This window comes from Rutilus rutilus (assembly GCF_951802725.1).
Source record: "Rutilus rutilus genome assembly, chromosome: 6".
NCBI lineage: Eukaryota > Metazoa > Chordata > Actinopteri > Cypriniformes > Leuciscidae > Rutilus > Rutilus rutilus.
This window is the reverse complement of record NC_140214.1, coordinates 23,209,602-23,227,521: the sequence shown is the minus strand read 5'-3', so window position 1 is coordinate 23,227,521 and position 17,920 is coordinate 23,209,602. Positions and strand designations below refer to the sequence as shown.

The window sequence follows — 17,920 nt, the reverse complement described above, 5'->3', positions numbered from 1 at the left end:
ATATAAAGAAGGCATTGTGGGTTGTTTTTTTTAAAAAGGTGCTTTAATATAACATGTCAGAGTCCGGAAGAAAACTTGCAACAATCATGAATTCAACTTGAAATATACTCCAAACACCAGCACTGTACAGCCTCTCCAAACTGATTTCAAGCCTAGAGTAAATCGTGTCTGTATGGCTTACTGAAAAACATCAAAGAAAATAAGGCATAATTTAATTAGATGTGCCGACTTAAAACATTGACGTGATATCATGAAAACAAAGTGTATTAAAAACAGCACCTGACAGTTTAGAAGTGAAAAACACATTGAGAACAAAAGTAAATAAAAACCGTGAGCAAAACCAATAGTGTTTCAACGCTGTCAGATCACCTGGAGATCATATTTAAAAAAGGTGACGTTCACAAATGTGAAAAGTATTGTGTTTAACGATTAGATATAAAGCTAGAACAAAATTAACAAGCCAAATTATCCAGGCAGCTAGAAGATCTTCAGCAACCATGATTGAAGGAGAGGCTGTAGAGCACGTCAACAAGCAGAAAACAGCATACATCTCAAATACTGACAGAAGACCATAAAAGTGAGAATGGATTGCTTTCAGTCGCCTGCCGCGGAACAGGATGAAGAGAGATGCAGAGAGGTAGACGAAGAAAGACGGAGGAAAAAAACAACAAACAGGACTGAACTGTGACGTGGCGGACTCTGGGCAGAGAGAGAAAGAGAGAGAGGTTATTGCCTGTTCAGCTGCTCCTCTCATCTTAGGCACTGCGGTGATGCAGAGTCTGCACAGCTTGCGCCGAACACTTCTGAAACTTCTCAAAGCCACGATCTCATCAGGAGAAAAGGCCTCCGTTTAGCTCTACAGGAGGGCTGCGCTGCAACAGGACGAGAGCAAACCCTTTAAGGACCGACTGCGACTAAAAACGCGTCCGTTCCGCCCATGGATGATGCTCTGGCACAAGCTGCACAGCGCTCTAGTCCCTGGGCTGGTACTGGTCGTACCTACAGGGAGGTCTTTTGTAGTGTAGTGTACAGTGGTAGCAGCAGCAGGGTATGGTTTAAAACAAGTTGAAACTAATTAAAAAAATATATAAAGATGATGGACCTGTACCAATTCACAATGACCGGATGAACAAAAATAATTAAAAATGATAAAAGGGATACATTTGCAATTGTGCATCCTGGCTTCCATAAAGGACACATCTCCTTACTAATACAACCAGGGGGGAACAACTGCAGTGTCTATGCTACTTCACCAAAAGGCATTTAGCGACTATAATTCCATGTCGACTGGGCAAACAATTTTTGAAATATCCAAACATTTGTCTCCAGCACCAATATTAGCATCTGGCTTGTTTGCTGAAAACAGAACGTGCTTCAGCATCGGATTGCGAGACAAACTTTTAGTGATTGGCACGATACAATCTTGGGTTTAAGATTGTTGCTCCTTAGAGTTGGCAAAAGAGGCCGCGGTATACGAGACTAGGAACCTAACAAGTGCAAATGCATTCCTTTGCTCTTAGAAAACAAACTAAACATATACAAGTCTAGATAATAGTATCAGTCTATATAAATGGCACAAGCTAAAGCAAAATTGAAAATAAAAGGAGCACAAGAAGAACGAAGATGGTGACGTGTACCCAGCTTTACATAATTAAAAATCTCTGGCCTCTTTAACAGTGCTTTTATAAAAAGAGACTGACCTGCCTCCGTTTTAAAGCATATAATTCTTGTAAAGATTAGGTTTCTCTGGAAATGTCATGTACAAAATGTTAATTTCCCCCATAAAAATGACATTCAAAAAAGGCACTTTGTTGGGTCGGAGAGAAAACCCCACAGTCCTTTAACCCTACGGATTTCTACCTGCATAGCAACACCTCAGAGAATGGTTATGACTTGAAAATTTCCATTTCAAAAAAGGAAAGAAAAAGTTGATTTTTTTTGGTTTATCATAAGCACTTTTCAAAAGAGAAATATTTGAGTGTCCACTAAATGTAAAAAGTCTGTTCATGTCACTGTGTGCGTGTCCTGGTTGGGGGGCGTGGGTGTTCTCGGTGAGGTGAGGACTGCAGGCTGGAGCAGAGAGGAGAGAGGAGAGAGGAGCTGGGATGGGCTCTCCACTGGCCCCTCGTCAGGCTGCTACCTGCCCCTCAGGTTCTGTAGCACCCCGTACACGTCCTCCTCTTTGCTCAGTCCCTCAAAGAAAGGCAGCAGGTCCAGGAGCTCCGTGTCAGTCATGTCATCAAACCACGACTGCACGGGAACCTTCACAAGATACACACACAAACACAATTAGAACCTGACATTAGAGCTTTTCACATTTGAAACGGTTAACCCTGGATCGTTCTAAACCCTGGGTTAACGGAATCCTGGGTTATCTTTATTCAAGTTTAAAACTGCTCATATTATACCCGGGGTTAACAGTTAAGATATTAACTTTTATTTATATTAACAGTTAAGATATTGAATGTGGATTCAAAAGCTGCTGTTTCACGCTGCACATTCATAAACCCCGGGTTGAAGTACTTTTTGCATATTTGCGGTGTCAATGTTACCTGACCTGCCCTACATCGCCGTTTGCCATTTTTCCTATCATACGCAAAAATTACTGTTTATATAAGGGATGGGCTTATCGATATGAAGTATCAATATCGATACTGACGTCGAGTATCGAAAGTATCAATACACAAATAAAAATAGATACGTTATTATGTTTATTTGACAAGAAATGTAATGCATACAATATGCATTCAATTGGATGAATAACATGTTAGTGAATAATTGTATAGTTTAACTATTTTCCTGCTCATCTGAACACACGCAAATGCTGCAAGTCAGAACCAATCAATCACAGAGAACGTTCACACACTACCGGCATTCAAACAGGGCTGCGTTTCCCAAAAGTATCACAAGAAACCATTGATGCTTTTGGGAAACACAGCCCAGAACAATGCTTAACAGAAGACAGAAAAACATGTTTGAGTTATTTCACAAACAAATTGAAATTGTAGCCTACATAGTCTGTGCAACTAAATTGTTTTAAATTCAATGTTAAAAGGTCATACTGATGTTCTATTCTGTAACTAATTTTAATATAAAACATACACTGTCAGAATAAAAATAAAAAGCATTTTATGGGTGCAACAGCCTGTCAGTGATCATACAGTTCATTACAGTGATCATAGTTCAACTAGGCCTATAATATTTTGTATATTTCCATGGTTACCACTACAAGTAAACATTTTAACCATGTGTAAAGAAAATATATATTCTAATAAGTTCCAATTAAGGCGTATTGAATGTTAAAATGCCTTTCAAATATAATGTTAAGTGGGTATCATTACCCATTTTACTCTTAGTCATTCAATAATTTAAGAAATTTAAAAATGTAAACGTTCAGTTTAGAGGTATCGTATCGAAACAAAATAAATGGTATCGCCCATCCCTAGTTTATATACATTGCGTAGTGTTTCCATGACTACCCAAAGCACATATGAGGCACGTGATTGGTCGTCAGTTGCTAAGCATCTAGTTGTAACATTCTAAGACCGCACTGCGGTGCCAAACTTGTATAGTTCGAAACGATGTGGAGTTAACAGTAACACCCAGAGCAGGGTTTCATAACCCCGGGTAAAAATCGGTGCTAACCCCCCTTTTAAATTACAAGTGTAAAACGATCCTTTACCCGGGGTTAAAAGCTGTATTCAGTACGACGATAACCAGAGGTTAAGCACGGTGTGAAAAGCTCAATTGTGTTATAACCAGATGATACAAGTGATAATCCTGTCATCCGTGTTATGAAATGTCACTGGTCCAAAATCTTGGATAATATACACAACTGTGTATTCATTCTCAGTCCAAAATAATAATAAATAAATAAAACAAATAATATTAATGTTGCCAGAATCTTGTTGCACCAGTTTAGGACAGAGTGTAAATTGTTGCTAAAACTGAGGAAGGTACTAAGAGAATTACAAAAGAACAGGGATTGGAATCATAAGGAATTTACCAATTCTTTCTTTTAACAACTGGTGATTTCCCCAAAGGTTTGCTATTTTGATACATGGACAATTTTTCGGTGACTTTCAGCTTCACAGTAGCCACAGCTGGAGCTAAGTTTGTCTGTGTAATTGATATGACGTGAGATTCACAGGCGAATGACATATGCATGCAATGTAAGAAATCCGTCCGGATATCTCTTACTAATCCTTTAATAATTACTTAGATTTTGTAAAAGACATGGTTTGGAAGATTAATTTTTTTTATCCCACAAAAATGTACAGTGTAGCTTTAACTACACATGGTCATATAGACAACCAGTTCAACCTTATGAACCAAGTCTCACAAGCCTAAAGAACAACATAACAGTAAGTTGTAAGCTGAATGACTTTGATTCACTAAAAATAATCATTTGGGAGTCAGACTACTTTGGCTGTGCTGTATAATTGTGATTTGCTAAAAAAAAAAACGATTCAGAGACAATCGTTCAGGAATCAAACTGAATGCCATTGTTTTTTTTTTAACGCAACTCTGTCCTCAACCCTAATAAAGAAGTCCATAAAGCCTGTTTTATACTTCTGCGTCGAACTGCCGCCGTAGCTACGTCGTAGGCTGTGTTTAGCGCGCGTACCCTTCGGCGTACCCTGACGTGCACCTCTCCAAAAATGTAACAACGCGTCAATTCTACGCGGACACAAGCGCTGTGATTGGTCTGCCAGAACCCCTCCCTCGGGGTTTCATGCTCCCCAGGTGCGCGTCAACGCGGACAACGACACAGAAGTATAAATTAAAACCAACACGTTGCCTACGGCGTATAGGCTCCGGCGTATGTCCGACGCAGAAGTATAATGAGGCCTTAAGTAACCAAACTACTTAGGAGTTTCATCAGCAATCAAAACTCACAGCATTTTCAGGATGGAAAATGTAGGAAGCAGGAGAGTTGTCCACAATGATGACGTTCCTGAGCTCTCTCCCGAGCCGACTAAGGTCTTTGACATAGTTCCCTCTGTGGAAAACGCAGGATTCCCGGAAGAGTCGCGCCCGAAACACCCCCCACTGGTCCAGCAGGTCAGCCACCGGGTCGGCATACTGAAGCACACACAGACACAACAGACACTTAGACAAGTTAAAGGGGTGTTTTTTTCCAGAAGCTCATGCACTGATTAAACGGCAGAGTCACTGTGGAATTGTCCAGTTGCTCCCTGCAAACAAATATAAATATAAAACAGAGAAAACACAAGCTGCTAGGGCAACTTAACACTATTTCCATGTCTATGCAAATGAAAACGTCTACAAAGAGGACTGTAAGGAAACCTACAAAACCATAGTCAGATACATGCTACTAAAGCGAATGAGCCGTTGCGTCCTCGATATAACAGACATGGAAGCAACCAAGACACGTGATCTAAACTACAGTGGGCCGCATACAGCTAATGTGTCACTTACAGGAATGAGAAGAACAAAACACAGAGACATTAGCTACAGATACGGTGACAAATGAAACTTCACAGCATATCGTAAAAGCGGCCAACCTCAAACAATGTGAGCTTTTTAAAGGTGAAGGCAGCAGCGACTGCAACTACTGGTACATGGCACGCATTTTGGAAGAGTCACAGTTGCCATAGAGACACTTACCCATGCATTAGCGGCTAAAACAAACGCAGGCCACACAGAGACAGAGAGGGGGGGTCAGATATTAGCAGAGCAGGTATGAATCAACACCCACCCAACAGACCTTATACCTGCCAGAGCCCTGCTTGGTGATTTATCACAGTACTTTCTCCCTTAACTAACATTCAGACTGTTTCAGCCAGTGAGGTTTTGTGCACTATGACAGTAATGAGATGCTGACTGACTGCTGAGTCTTTTGACATGTTTGTTGTTGGTGTCACAGTGTGGTGGACAAACCTTGGCTAGACTGGCTGTGAAAAGCACACATTCAAACAGCTCGCCCATTTTCTGCAGGAACTCGTCAACGTGAGGCCTTTTGAGCACATACACCTACGGAGAGGAGATATTGTGAGCCATTTAAGTCCATTTGAATGATAATAAGTGCTCATAATAGAGTTCAACAGTCGAGTTCCGGAAGTAAAAACTCCATTCATTTTCTTCATAGGGAAATAGATTTTTAATGATAACTTGGAAACCTTTTTAGACAGCCCTACTTTGAGCTTTGAGGTTATTAATCAACGGTACACACCTCTGTTGAAGCCCGCATTATTTCAACTTATTTTTTAAAATGACAGTGTTTAACAGCGGAATTCCTGGTGAAGAACTACATTAGCCATGATGCTGAAATAACCAAACCCCCTCCAAAAGAGCTTTTTAGCTCCGCCTACTCCCATGAGGCACTGCGAATGAAGTAATCGAGTCAGTCTCCCTATGCTCTCAAAATTATTGTATGTAAATATATATTTAGCAATAAGCTTAAAATATATTGTTTCTATAGATATAATCAACATTTATATTTCTTGATCATTTTTTATTTGATTATGCTGTTCGCAATGCTTCATGGGATTGTAGTTCTTTCCCTCAGTAAAGCCTGTAAGTACACAGTCTTGTACCATATTTTTATCTGATTTTCAAATATTTTTGAAGTATTTTTAAAGTATACCAACGTAAAGTTGGTAACGCTATGATTCACCTCATAGCTGGTTGGCTTGGATCATGGCTTATAATGCTTTAAAAAATAAAAAAATGTAATCCCTATGGGAAAAATGAATGGAAAAAATACTTCCGTAACCAACACAGCTGCAAAAGTGGACGGCCACTGTTGCACTCTATACATGTATTGTAATGTATAATAATAATAATAATAATAATAAAATCTTTATAAAACAATATAATACAATATATTACGTATATAGACCAATATTGTCATTAACAGAGCCATTTAAGTCAATTTAAATGATAATAAATGTTCATAATCCATATAATAATGAAGTCTTTAACATGTAATATAATATAAAAAATAATACAATTTGATGCAATTGTGATAGAGCAATTTAAGTAAATTAAAATAATACATTTTCATAATACATATAATAATCTTTATGAAACAATATAATATTATATAATATAATATCTAATATAATGATACATAGAGCTATGTAAATTATTATTTTTAAATAATAAATGATCTTTATAATATATAAAACCTATTATAATAATAGTAAAATATTTAGAAAATAAAAAATTATCTAAATATAATAACATAATATATCCAAAAGTCATGTTCTCGTTCTTCAAAACACTGAGGAACACAAATCAAGCACAAATGATTTGCATCAGCTCCAGGATGACAAACGGCTGCCACCTAGTGCAAGTAATCATGAATAGGCCTCCCAGGACAGACAGCCTATCCTGGATTACTTGAACAAGGGAACAGCCACTCAGCCATGTTCACCACTCCATCCAATGAAGTTGACACGGACATAAAACCCGTAAATGTCTTCATAATTGCTATAGAACACACTAGAGTGTAATCTGAAACCTGTGCATGTCCATCAATTCTGTACCTGATGCACCGTGCCATCTATCTCCACTGGGACGATGAAATCAGCATTGCTAATAGGCTATGAGAGAGAAACAAATGCAAAACAGTGTTATGACCCAGCTTCAGATGGAAACAAATGTAAAAGAAGTAATCCAACTAAGCCCACCCAAAATTTTATTTCACACGTTTTCTGAAATACCTGAAAAGCCTTTCAGGCAGTAGGCATGAATCTTATTAAATACTCATGTTTTGTATTATGTCATGCACTGGCTCAAGAAGCTTCAAATATGTTTTTATTTAATGTGGCTATTGCCAGAGTTATTCGTTTTCTCCTTCTCTACCTTAAAAAATCCATCTTTCAAATATTGCTTTTAAAAACCTAAATCTTTTTGCTTTTAAATCGCATCGATTTACATCCTACGGCATACATTGTCAAGTGTTACTCTTTTGGCGTTAAGTCGACTTGTGCAGGCCGTCTGCCGGAAGCTAGTTATTTTAGTTGATTAAGTTTTAAATATGGATCATTTTCTTACATGAACACATCGCTTCACTTCAGAAGGCCTTTATTAAACCCCCTGAGCCTCGTGGAGGACTTTTATCATGGATGGATGCGCTTTGATGGACTTTAAAACATAAACGGCCATTCGCTGCCATTATAAAGCTTGGCAGAGCCAGGACATTTTTGAATATAACTCTGATTGTATTCGTCTGAAAGAAGAATGTCATAAACACCTAGGATGGCTTGAGGGTGAGTAAATCATGGGGTAATTTTCATTTTTGGGTGAACTATCCCTTTAAATAACTCCAAATATCAGCTTAAAAAATAGTTAAATGAACAAATGTGAATTTGTTCTCTTTCATGCGTTGTCTTTTTTTAAATAATAAATCAAGTGAGCTTATTTGTCACTTCAACTATCTCAAAACATTAAACAGCAATAAACTAACAACTGATAAACAAGATGACAGCAATCAGAGGTTACTGATGTGTGATAAGCTCCATTTACTTATAATTTGCATGAGCGCACTGAAAGTGCAGTGACAACAAACTGTGCTCTTTCAATACAAACCTTTCAAGTTAAAAACAATACTAATCAGGTGTGAAGAAGACCTCACACATTTGTCCTTACAAGCATGACTGAAATCACAGACAACTTAACCCTGTACAGTCTGACATATGAAATAACAAAAGGTTTTGAAAAAAGCTTGTATGCGTTTTTGTTGAGTATCATATTTGATACATCAGGCTTTCATTTTTAGAGGAAAATATGAAGCTTACACTTCAAGGTTTTTTCTTTTTTTAGAAGCCCAAACTGAGCAAAAATCTGCAATTTTTTGCAGAATTCATTCCCAAAAGAGTGAAATGATGATAGCTTGTAATGTACTGTAAATTAATGAGATCTTTAAGGCAGTTTAACATACTACAAACATGAAATAATCTCTTATTAAAATTATAATTAAATGCTTAGTTTTATGATCAAAGCTCTGTAGCTTTAATTTTGGCAATACAATGACTGACGTAGATACATTTTCTTCAAACGTCTAATACGTTTGAGTATATTATATACTCAGATTTTAGCATGATTTTTCTAAATACATTTTTTTTGCTTCATATCTTGAAATATGACAGACAATATAAACATTCTTACGTTTTGTTTATAAAAGTCATTATAGATTTCACACCAAAGAGACAAGTGTACCAAAAGGGGGATTTAAAATTAAACTAAAAGGCATTTTACTTGCTAAAAATGTATGAGCTCATCAATCAGAGGAGAGAAGACCTGTAGTAGATTATGCACAACAGGTTTTTCAGCAAAGAATTTAGAATTTAGCGTATCAAATATGATACAGTATGCTTTATAGGGTTAAACAAACAGATCAAGATGATAAAAAGCTCAAGTTTCTCTTCTACTCTCCTTCTAGCAGCAGAGACAAATGAGCCCTGACTGGTCCGTCACCAAGCATCACAGGAAGCTCAGCCCGCATGCATATATATCTCTGACGCAAATAGGTCACCGTGGGTCACCGTCACTGAGCAAAATACTGAGAGAAGTCACAGTTTCATTGCATTTGTGACCCATTCCTGGTTGCCTTTCTCTGGAAAAATACCTGACACTGTTGAATGAGAACTGAACTAAGACGATGACATAATTTTTTGCAGCTTTATAGATGAAATAAACTAATTTAATAATTGATGATCTTTACAACGGAACTGAATCAACACGGAACTGACTTCAGCTGAACAACAGCCGAAACGCATCAATTTCCTGTTATCGCTGTACAGCTGCTTTGAAACAATCTGTAGCCTATTGTATACTGAACTGTATACCTGAAAAGGTTCTGGGCTAGTTTCTACAGGCAATAATTAATGAATTACCTTAAACGAGCTGTGCACCAGAGTCTCATCCAAGTCTATTACCACACACTTCTTCCCATAGTCATTTATGTTAACCTCAGGCAGGAGGTACTTCTCTGGAGGCTGTGGAAATGCAAAACAGAGTGAGTTAGCATGATCAACATGGAGCAGATTTTTAGCCGAGAGTTTTAGCCGCGACGTGTTAGACTGTTATTAAGCAAAATGAGCAGAAAGAAGCACGATCCCGAACCATCTACACATTTCCTCTGGGAATTGTAAGGGAAAGCTTCAGGCATTTTAGGAAGTGTGTTTCCTGAGCTGCACAGATGACGCGCATGCTGTAACAACCCAGCGCTTTCCAAACGGAAGTGGAAAGGATTATGGCTGTGTGTGGAGATTAAAAGGTTTTTCACACATTAATCAGAGATGCAGGATGGGTAAGGTTAGAGTGCGAGAGTGACTACAACACTGGCTGTCTGTATGAAATCCCATCACTTTATTTATATGCTGCGGGTGAATGGGTCCCTCTCTTGATCCAGTTCTCTAATCCAAGCTGCACCGTCTTAATTCAAGCAGAGGCAATTTTGTTATAGCGTGAGCCAGTATGCTGTCGAGTCTATCTAATCTAAATCCCTGTCTGTTTAATGGGATGAATCAAGCTTAGGAGGAACCGCTGGAGTGCAGTCATGATCTTGGTCCGAACTGCTGAATGAACACAAAGACACCAGAACACTTACAGTTCGACTGGTCGCGAGTTCCTGTTCAGTACACAAACAACAGTACAGCAAATCATCAGCAGAAGCTTCACTGGGGGATTGTGTGATCATTACTTCTAAAAACCTTATGGCAAAATCATTAAGGGATTGATCATGAGATCTGATCTTCCCATCAGGACAGCCTACCATTGAGATTAATAATCATAATAACCCCAAACTTCTGAATGGTAGTGTACATTTAAAGTACATTTAAATTTGTATGCCTTGCAAACTTAAATGCTTGGGTTTTTTGTGATGTACTCTACACTGTTCTTGTACATTCCGCTGATCTTTCTCCAAGATAGATTATCTAGCTGGATAACATAAAAGTATTTTTTGAGAAATCAACAAAATCTCTTCTAAGTCCTCAAGGCATCACATTGGCTTCGCATGCCATAGTCAACAAAAATATTATATGAATGTATGGCGATAGATTATAGCTGTAAAATTTCCAGCTCGTGAAAAAACTGTGAAAACGAAACTAAACATTAACGAAAAATCGAATTATTTCTAGCAAATATAAAAAATGCATTGCTAAAAATAGGCCAGTGAAAATATTGGCATGGCAGCTTGACTGACCAGCAGAAGAAAAACATTCAATTGGTGATTTTGGTCAATTTAACAGACTAGAACAAGTGAAATAAACACTTGCATTATCAAATCAGAAGTAGTCATACTCCCAATAGTTAAACAGCTGGAGGGGAGAGGGGGCAGTGTCAACACATGTTGCTAAATGCCTTAGCCAATAATTGTGTGGAAAAACATTAAGCTTTCCAGTCGCCACAGTAGTAGTAATATACGGTGTATGAAAGCATCAATCAGGCAAAGTGCATCACTGTCCACAGAACCGCTTGAAAAAGACGATTTGAGAGTACAGTGGTGAGACGCTCATGCGGCATGCAGAGCACACAGACAGACGACACAGAGTGGAGTGGAGTCATACATACACTGGGGATAGGGATGACCTCAACCTGGTCACACTGGGACATGAGATGAAGACAGAGGAAACAAACAGGAGAGGAAATGAGGTGCTGAACCACAAGACAAATGGACTATAATTAAGACACATGTGATACAGTCTGCACAGATAAAAAAAGAGAGAGAGTTGTGATTACTTCTATTTAACATGAGGAAAACACACATGACGGCGAGAGTCTCTGGATCGATACGCATCTGATCTTCTGTAATCGCTCCCGTTATAAAGAGGATGTGTGGGCAGTCTCACCTTTGGTGGAGCTCCGTTCTCCTCCACAGGTGGCGGCAGAGGACTGCTGTTGTTGTTGGGGGTGGTGGGCGGCTCGGCATCGTAACTCCTCAGGCAGCAGAACAACGAGCTGAAGATGCTGCGAGTCCTCTTCTTCTTCAGGCTGCTGTTAGACAGCGAAACTACAAAAAGAACAGACAGAGAACATTTACCGAAATTTACCAAGGATGCATGATATTTTTAGTGACACACATATATATACACACATACATACATACATATATATATATACACAACAGCTAGCGTTCAGAAGTTTGGGGTTAGAAAGAATTTTTTTTTTTTTTTTTTTTTTCTCACCAAGCTCTGCAAAGCTGGATTATTAGATTAAAAATACAGTAAAAAGTAATTAATAGTTATAACTCTAAAACTTACTTCTACATAATAATACATACTTGTGGCTATATACATTTAATAAAGATTATACAGAACGGCAAGGGTCAGAAGTTATAAATTAATGTTTTAATGTTTATGAGTTTATACATGTTTATATATATTTATATGTTTAATGTTCATTTCAATCAGTGAAACGCATCCACTTTTCCTACGCCCCATAATCCTTTGCCTGTATTATGGGAGTAACTTCCGTTAAACTGTAACCGATCAGCGAAAGGTTCGCTCTATGAACGAAATAAGCATTTTCAAAACTGGGTGCAATGAGATGACATTATTCTACTCAACCTGCAACCATCGAACATTAAAAGAACATTTAAAAGTGTAAAAGCATTAACAAATTACTACCACAGACCATGAATAACCCCTAATTCTTTTCACAGGAATATAACGGACGTGTTAAATATCACTGTAGTAATATGTGTTACATGTCTGTATAATGCAACACATTGCCTTAATCAAAATAGTTAATTAACTACAAGTTGGAACATTAAGTGATTATACAGTGATTTCCATCATTGTGACAGACAATAATTATTATATCTACCTGCTTTAGAAACATTCGAGTAAACACTGGTTATAGGGATTAAAAGTGAAAAGGGAAGACAATTTAAAGCGTCTGTGTGAAAACAAACCTGGAAAAAGAGAAAAACAAGAGATTCTCAGTGCATTCCAGTGAATTATTCTAGGGATATAACGTTAATTAAATTGGGAGAGCAGCAGACCACAAAAGCGCAGTATATGTTGTCCTTTTTAATACTGTTAAGTGGAATACAAAGGTAAAAAAAAAAAAAATAATAAAAAAAAAAAATATATATATATATATATATATATATATTATTATTATTATTATTATATATATATTATTAGCGCTTTTTTTACGCTGAACTTCCCCAAACCGGAAGTGCCACCAATAAACTAAAACGAAATAGGCTCGTTAGGAAAAAGGTGGATGATACATGGCATATAAAGTTCAATAACACTCATTTGGGACACTTGGTGGTGGGAATGCCTGACACCCTTTAGGGAAATGGCTTTCTCCCAGTCAGGATGTCACATGATGGCATCTTTAATTAAAAGTCCAGACTATTACAAATGATTAAGGACAGGCTTTACACCAATACACTGCACATAATGAGGCGACGTCAAAGCGCCTAGCAGTTCTCCTCTCCTCATTCACACACACACACACTAATAATAATCTTCCTTCATTCCAGCGCCACAGCGGAGGCTCTGAATGTTAACACTGAGGTCACCAGCAAGTAAAGGGCCCTTTAAAAATAGTGACAAGCAGAAAAAAAAAAAGAAACTAGACCCCACTCGCTTACAAACCCCACCCCGTCCCCTTTAGGCTCCTAAACCCTAGTCCCTCCACTCATTGGCTGCCGCCTCCAGCACCATTTTAAGGGACAGAGGCTATTTTCCCTCGTTCCTGAAGCTTCACTGATGACTTCAGAGGCACAGACGAGGGGGAATATTTGAGGGAGAGAGGGAAGAAGAGAGGAGGGCAGCAGCAGCGGAGGAGGGGCTAAGAAAACAACCAGCCAATGAGAACCGTGCATTCCTCTCCCGCCCCTTTAGCCACCATCTCAAAGGTTCAGCTGCTGAACATCTCAAGCTTTTTCACCGCAAAATACAAGAACCTATGCAATACATTACACTAACATTTTTGAATTGCATTAAATTGCATCACAAAGTACAAACTGGAAAGATCCGGCTGATTTTTACAGCAACAGCACTTTAAGTAGACTTTCAATAGTTTTGATTAAGAAAGCAGCTTCTAATCATGCATTGCATCATTTTTCATAAGTGGGAGGACAATAGCTTGTCTTCACTCGCTAAGCATCATGGTAAGAAGAGGTGTAAAAAACACATGATATTTAGATCAACTGAGTAGCCTGTCACAATGAGAGTGTCTTTGCAATGCCACAACAAAAAAAAAAATCATAAATGTGCATCTGTCTGTAAGCTTAGATTTATTTAAATGCCTTTACCACATCTAAAGAGCAAAAATTTGACTGCAAAGCATCCAATGAACAAAGTTATATAAACTATTGCCATATGCACTCCAAACAAGTAAAAGAATAAAATGCAGTAAAGTACAGGATGTTTTACATAATTGTGGGCAGAATGCAAAAAAGATCCCTGTCAGGCAACGGGCCAAAGACATTGATCACTGCGGCAGACTATCAGATGCCATCAGAGCTCAAGCAGCTGCCTTAAAAAAAACCTGTAATTACTACTGACTTTAATTACTTCTGGTTTAATACTAATCTACATGTTGGAAAGAATCATTAATGGCTTTGAAGAGGGAACTCTGGTCTGGATGAGATCAAGGCAGTATATGCGAGTCACAAAAGGCATTTAAGTGTTGCCTAACATGTCATCAAAAGCGCAAGGACCATTTTAGATTGTTTAACTTTATTCTGTGCTGTTTTGAGAGGGCAGCTGTTGAAGAGCTTCTCCACTCAGCCACCCAGAGGTCAAAGGTAAAGCTCTGGAAGTGCTCCATCCAAATGCCTGCTGTCACAGAGCCGGACATCCTCAGATGAGCAGCCCTGCAAACACTGTAACATGTATTTTATCTAAAGGGATATTTCCCCCCCCCCCAAAAAAATATTTCTGTCAATCACTCACCCTCATATCGTTCCAAACCAGTAAGACTTTCATTTATCTTGAGAACAAAAACATTTTTAATGAAATCTGAGAGCTTACTCTCCATTGACAGCTAAGCAACTACCACTTTGATGCTTCAAAAAGTTCATAAAGAGATTGTAAAACTAATCCATATGAATTGAGCGGTTTAGTCCAAATTTCCCGAAGAGACATGATTGTTTTATATGATGAACTGATTGAATTTAGGCTTTTATTCACATATAAACATTCGTAAACATACATCAGTTGTGGTAAACGGAAGCTCAAGCATGTTCGCTTGACGTGTAAGAAACAATGAGGTTCATTCTGATGTTAGGCAGCCAGTTTGAGCTGCAAGAACCAATGATGTAAATTTATTGTGTGTTATGCAGCATGTTTGAGCTTCCTCAAGGAACCAATGAGGTTTGTTCTCGTGCGTCAAGCAAGTTTGGTTGAGCTTTTGTTTATGTTTGCCGATCAATGTGAATAAAAGTTTAAATTCAATCTGTTCATCATATGAACCGATTAAGTCTCTTCAGAAAATTTGGAATAAATCGCTCAATTCATATGGATTAGTTTTACGATCTCTTTATGAACTTTTTGAAGCGTCAAAGTGGTAGTTGCTTAGCTGTCAATGGAGGGACAGAAAGCTCTCAGATTTCAAAGAGATCTTCATTTATGTTCTTAAGATGAACAAAGTCTTACGGGTTTGGAATGACAGAATTTTCTTTTTTTGGGGAAATATCCCTGGTAAGGCAAGACACCATCTGCATTTTTCATGCACTGTTTAATTTTTAGATTTTGGGCTATTTTGTTTTCATAACATGTAACATGTTCATAAAACATCAAGACTGGTGAAAAGAAAACATTCAAAAAAGTAATAAAGTGTTTATTACACATTATCTATTTGCGCCTGTAGATTTCAATTACAATACATATCTTTAAAGACTGTCTTCTCAAAATGAGCTTTTCTCCTGCACTGAGCCAGAAACCTCCACGCACATACACCAAACTTTAAAGTTTTATTCTTATATTCTAAAGGTTTTCACAGTTGAGTTTGTTCTTGATCACTTGATTTACTTTTTCAGCTATTTTTCCTGATTTTTGGAGTAATAAAAAGAGAAATCCAAAATCCCCTCAGTAAAAATGTTTAACTTAAATGTGTCGACAAAAAAACAAACAAAAAACTTTTATCCAAGGTTCCGATATCTTTTCTGGAATTTCTTATTTAATAATGCCTAATTTGCATATTTAAACAACATTTCAGAAAACTTGTGCAAAACAGTCTTAATGTACCGTACTTAATCTACTATGGTTGTATGATGCTGGGTTTAATCAACAAGTTATTATGTACCCAATTCATCAGTGGTGTCTTGCCTTAAAAACTAAAAATGTGCTTTTTGGCACGTAAAATGTTTGTTCGCATCCTGACCTAAACAGCGCCATCACAAAACTGACTTGCCTGTTTTGTAAAACAAAATTGTACTAGGCAACTAAATAACATATCTAGCCTACTTAATTCCTGCTGACTTGACTGAAAGAACAACAAGTCAAAAGTCCGCCGCTTCTTAAATAAAACATGTGCCCTTTAAAGCACTCAACTTATGCAAGTCTTGCCCCGTGACAGAAAGAAACATGTTTACGTTGGTCTCCATCCACATTACGGGCAACCAACGCTTACAGTGCCAAAACTTTCGCTCTTTAGCAGCTTACATTGCGCCTTTACGGCGACTCAATTATATAAACACATTCGGTGATTATTTTGCATTAAATGTAACACGTTGTCATATGAAAGCATATAAAAAAATACCGCAAAAAACACTATATCCTCGTCTATGTTGGTCTAAACAAGAATGAAATTATTATTGTCCGCGGACGCAGGCTCGCAGCCCGCTCGTTTAAAATGGTGGGTAAAGCTAACAAAACGCGCAACAGCGACCAACTTCAACGCACAAAAACACCTCTCACCTTTCTCAGCATTTGACGAGAGTATCTCCTCCTCCTTAGGGTTCGTAACCTGCGTTATTATGGACGTGTTGTCCATGGAAACGAGATGTTAGCTCCTTTTCCAGCGAGTTCTGGCCGTGTCCGTGTTTCAGGTTGTGCTAACAGCTAGTCGAGTTAATGGCAGATCTCCAGCCAGCCAGCAGACTGCTGTCGCTCAGGCTAGCGTGGGCGAACGGACTGCACCCGACCACTAATCTTTGCGTTTTGTTGCATTAAAATACGCGTCGCGGACACACATTTGATCAATCAGCCCGTGCGGATACGCATTACAAAAACCAACTGCGCCAGCGCCAAATGGCTAATAAGTAAATGGAGGCTGAATTGCTAAAATAAGATAGCGTTAGCGAGCTGACCATGAATCTCCGATTCTGGGCTGAATAACTGACCCGCGCGATGTCTGAACGCTCGCGTTTAAACTCCCGGAGCTATAGCGGAGAACGGCGCGACATCTGTGCGCTTAAGCGAGCGTCAAAAACTGCCTCTTCATGTTTTCCCGTGTTTTCTGATCTCTGCTTCCAATATGGAGACGGTGTGTGTTTGATGTTCACGAGTTAGAGCTGAGGAACGGCAGGAGGAGGTATTTTCTGGGAACCCCCTCCCTCATATTAAAAATAAAAGCACGGCCGGGGAGCGCGCAATCCGCCCAATGACAGGACTGGAGTCCTCACAAAGTCGACTGATCAACACTGACTCAACTATGGAACTAACACTAAAAAGTCCAAATAAAACACACGAACACTTGGTCTGGTTTGCTTCGTGATCCTTAGAATGAAGAATAATAGTGAGAGTTAAGTTTAGAGAAGTAGGCTATAGCTCACAATAATGATTGTTTTGATTTCTTCCTATTGTTGTTTCTTATGTATTGAGCAGCTTCAATATGCGAAGAAATGAACATCTGTCATTTACAGTAAAGAAATGGATATAGAATGTAAATGGGAATCACACCTGTACAACAGAGTAAAACAAAATTGTGCTTGTGCCTGTATTATGAAGTGGGAAATATTTCTGAGGTTTAAATAGTAAAG

General features: G+C 38.3%; 1 protein-coding gene across 2 annotated transcripts; it reads right to left on the bottom strand.

The window, feature by feature from the left end:
• Positions 1 to 21: 21 nt before the first annotated feature.
• ctdsplb (CTD (carboxy-terminal domain, RNA polymerase II, polypeptide A) small phosphatase-like b) lies at positions 22 to 17,580 on the bottom strand. Of its 2 annotated transcripts, XM_084411297.1 has the most exons (8): positions 16,857 to 17,454; positions 11,826 to 11,986; positions 11,548 to 11,580; positions 9,867 to 9,968; positions 7,515 to 7,571; positions 5,905 to 5,997; positions 4,900 to 5,085; positions 22 to 2,262 (listed from the first exon to the last, which is right to left on the bottom strand). In XM_084411297.1, exons 1-8 carry the CDS (start codon positions 16,930 to 16,932, stop codon positions 2,137 to 2,139), a joined length of 834 nt encoding a protein of 277 aa, XP_084267423.1. In that variant the 5' UTR covers positions 16,933 to 17,454; the 3' UTR covers positions 22 to 2,136. The 2 variants fall into 2 exon arrangements, with proteins under 2 accessions (XP_084267423.1, XP_084267424.1); XM_084411298.1 differs by lacking the exon at positions 11,548 to 11,580 and having other exon boundaries at positions 16,857 to 17,580.
• Positions 17,581 to 17,920: the final 340 nt, after the last annotated feature.

Bases quoted from the DNA above. Each gene is read 5' to 3' on its own strand.
- ctdsplb (XM_084411297.1), bottom strand. From the start codon at position 16,932: ATGGACAACACGTCCATAATAACGCAGGTTACGAACCCTAAGGAGGAG. The intron at 11,581-11,825 runs GTGAGACTGCCC...CTCATGTCCCAG, and splicing joins AGAACGGAGCTCCACCAAAG to TGTGACCAGGTTGAGGTCAT. The intron at 7,572-9,866 runs GTAATTCATTAA...TCTCTCTCATAG, and splicing joins TGGTGCACAGCTCGTTTAAG to CCTATTAGCAATGCTGATTT.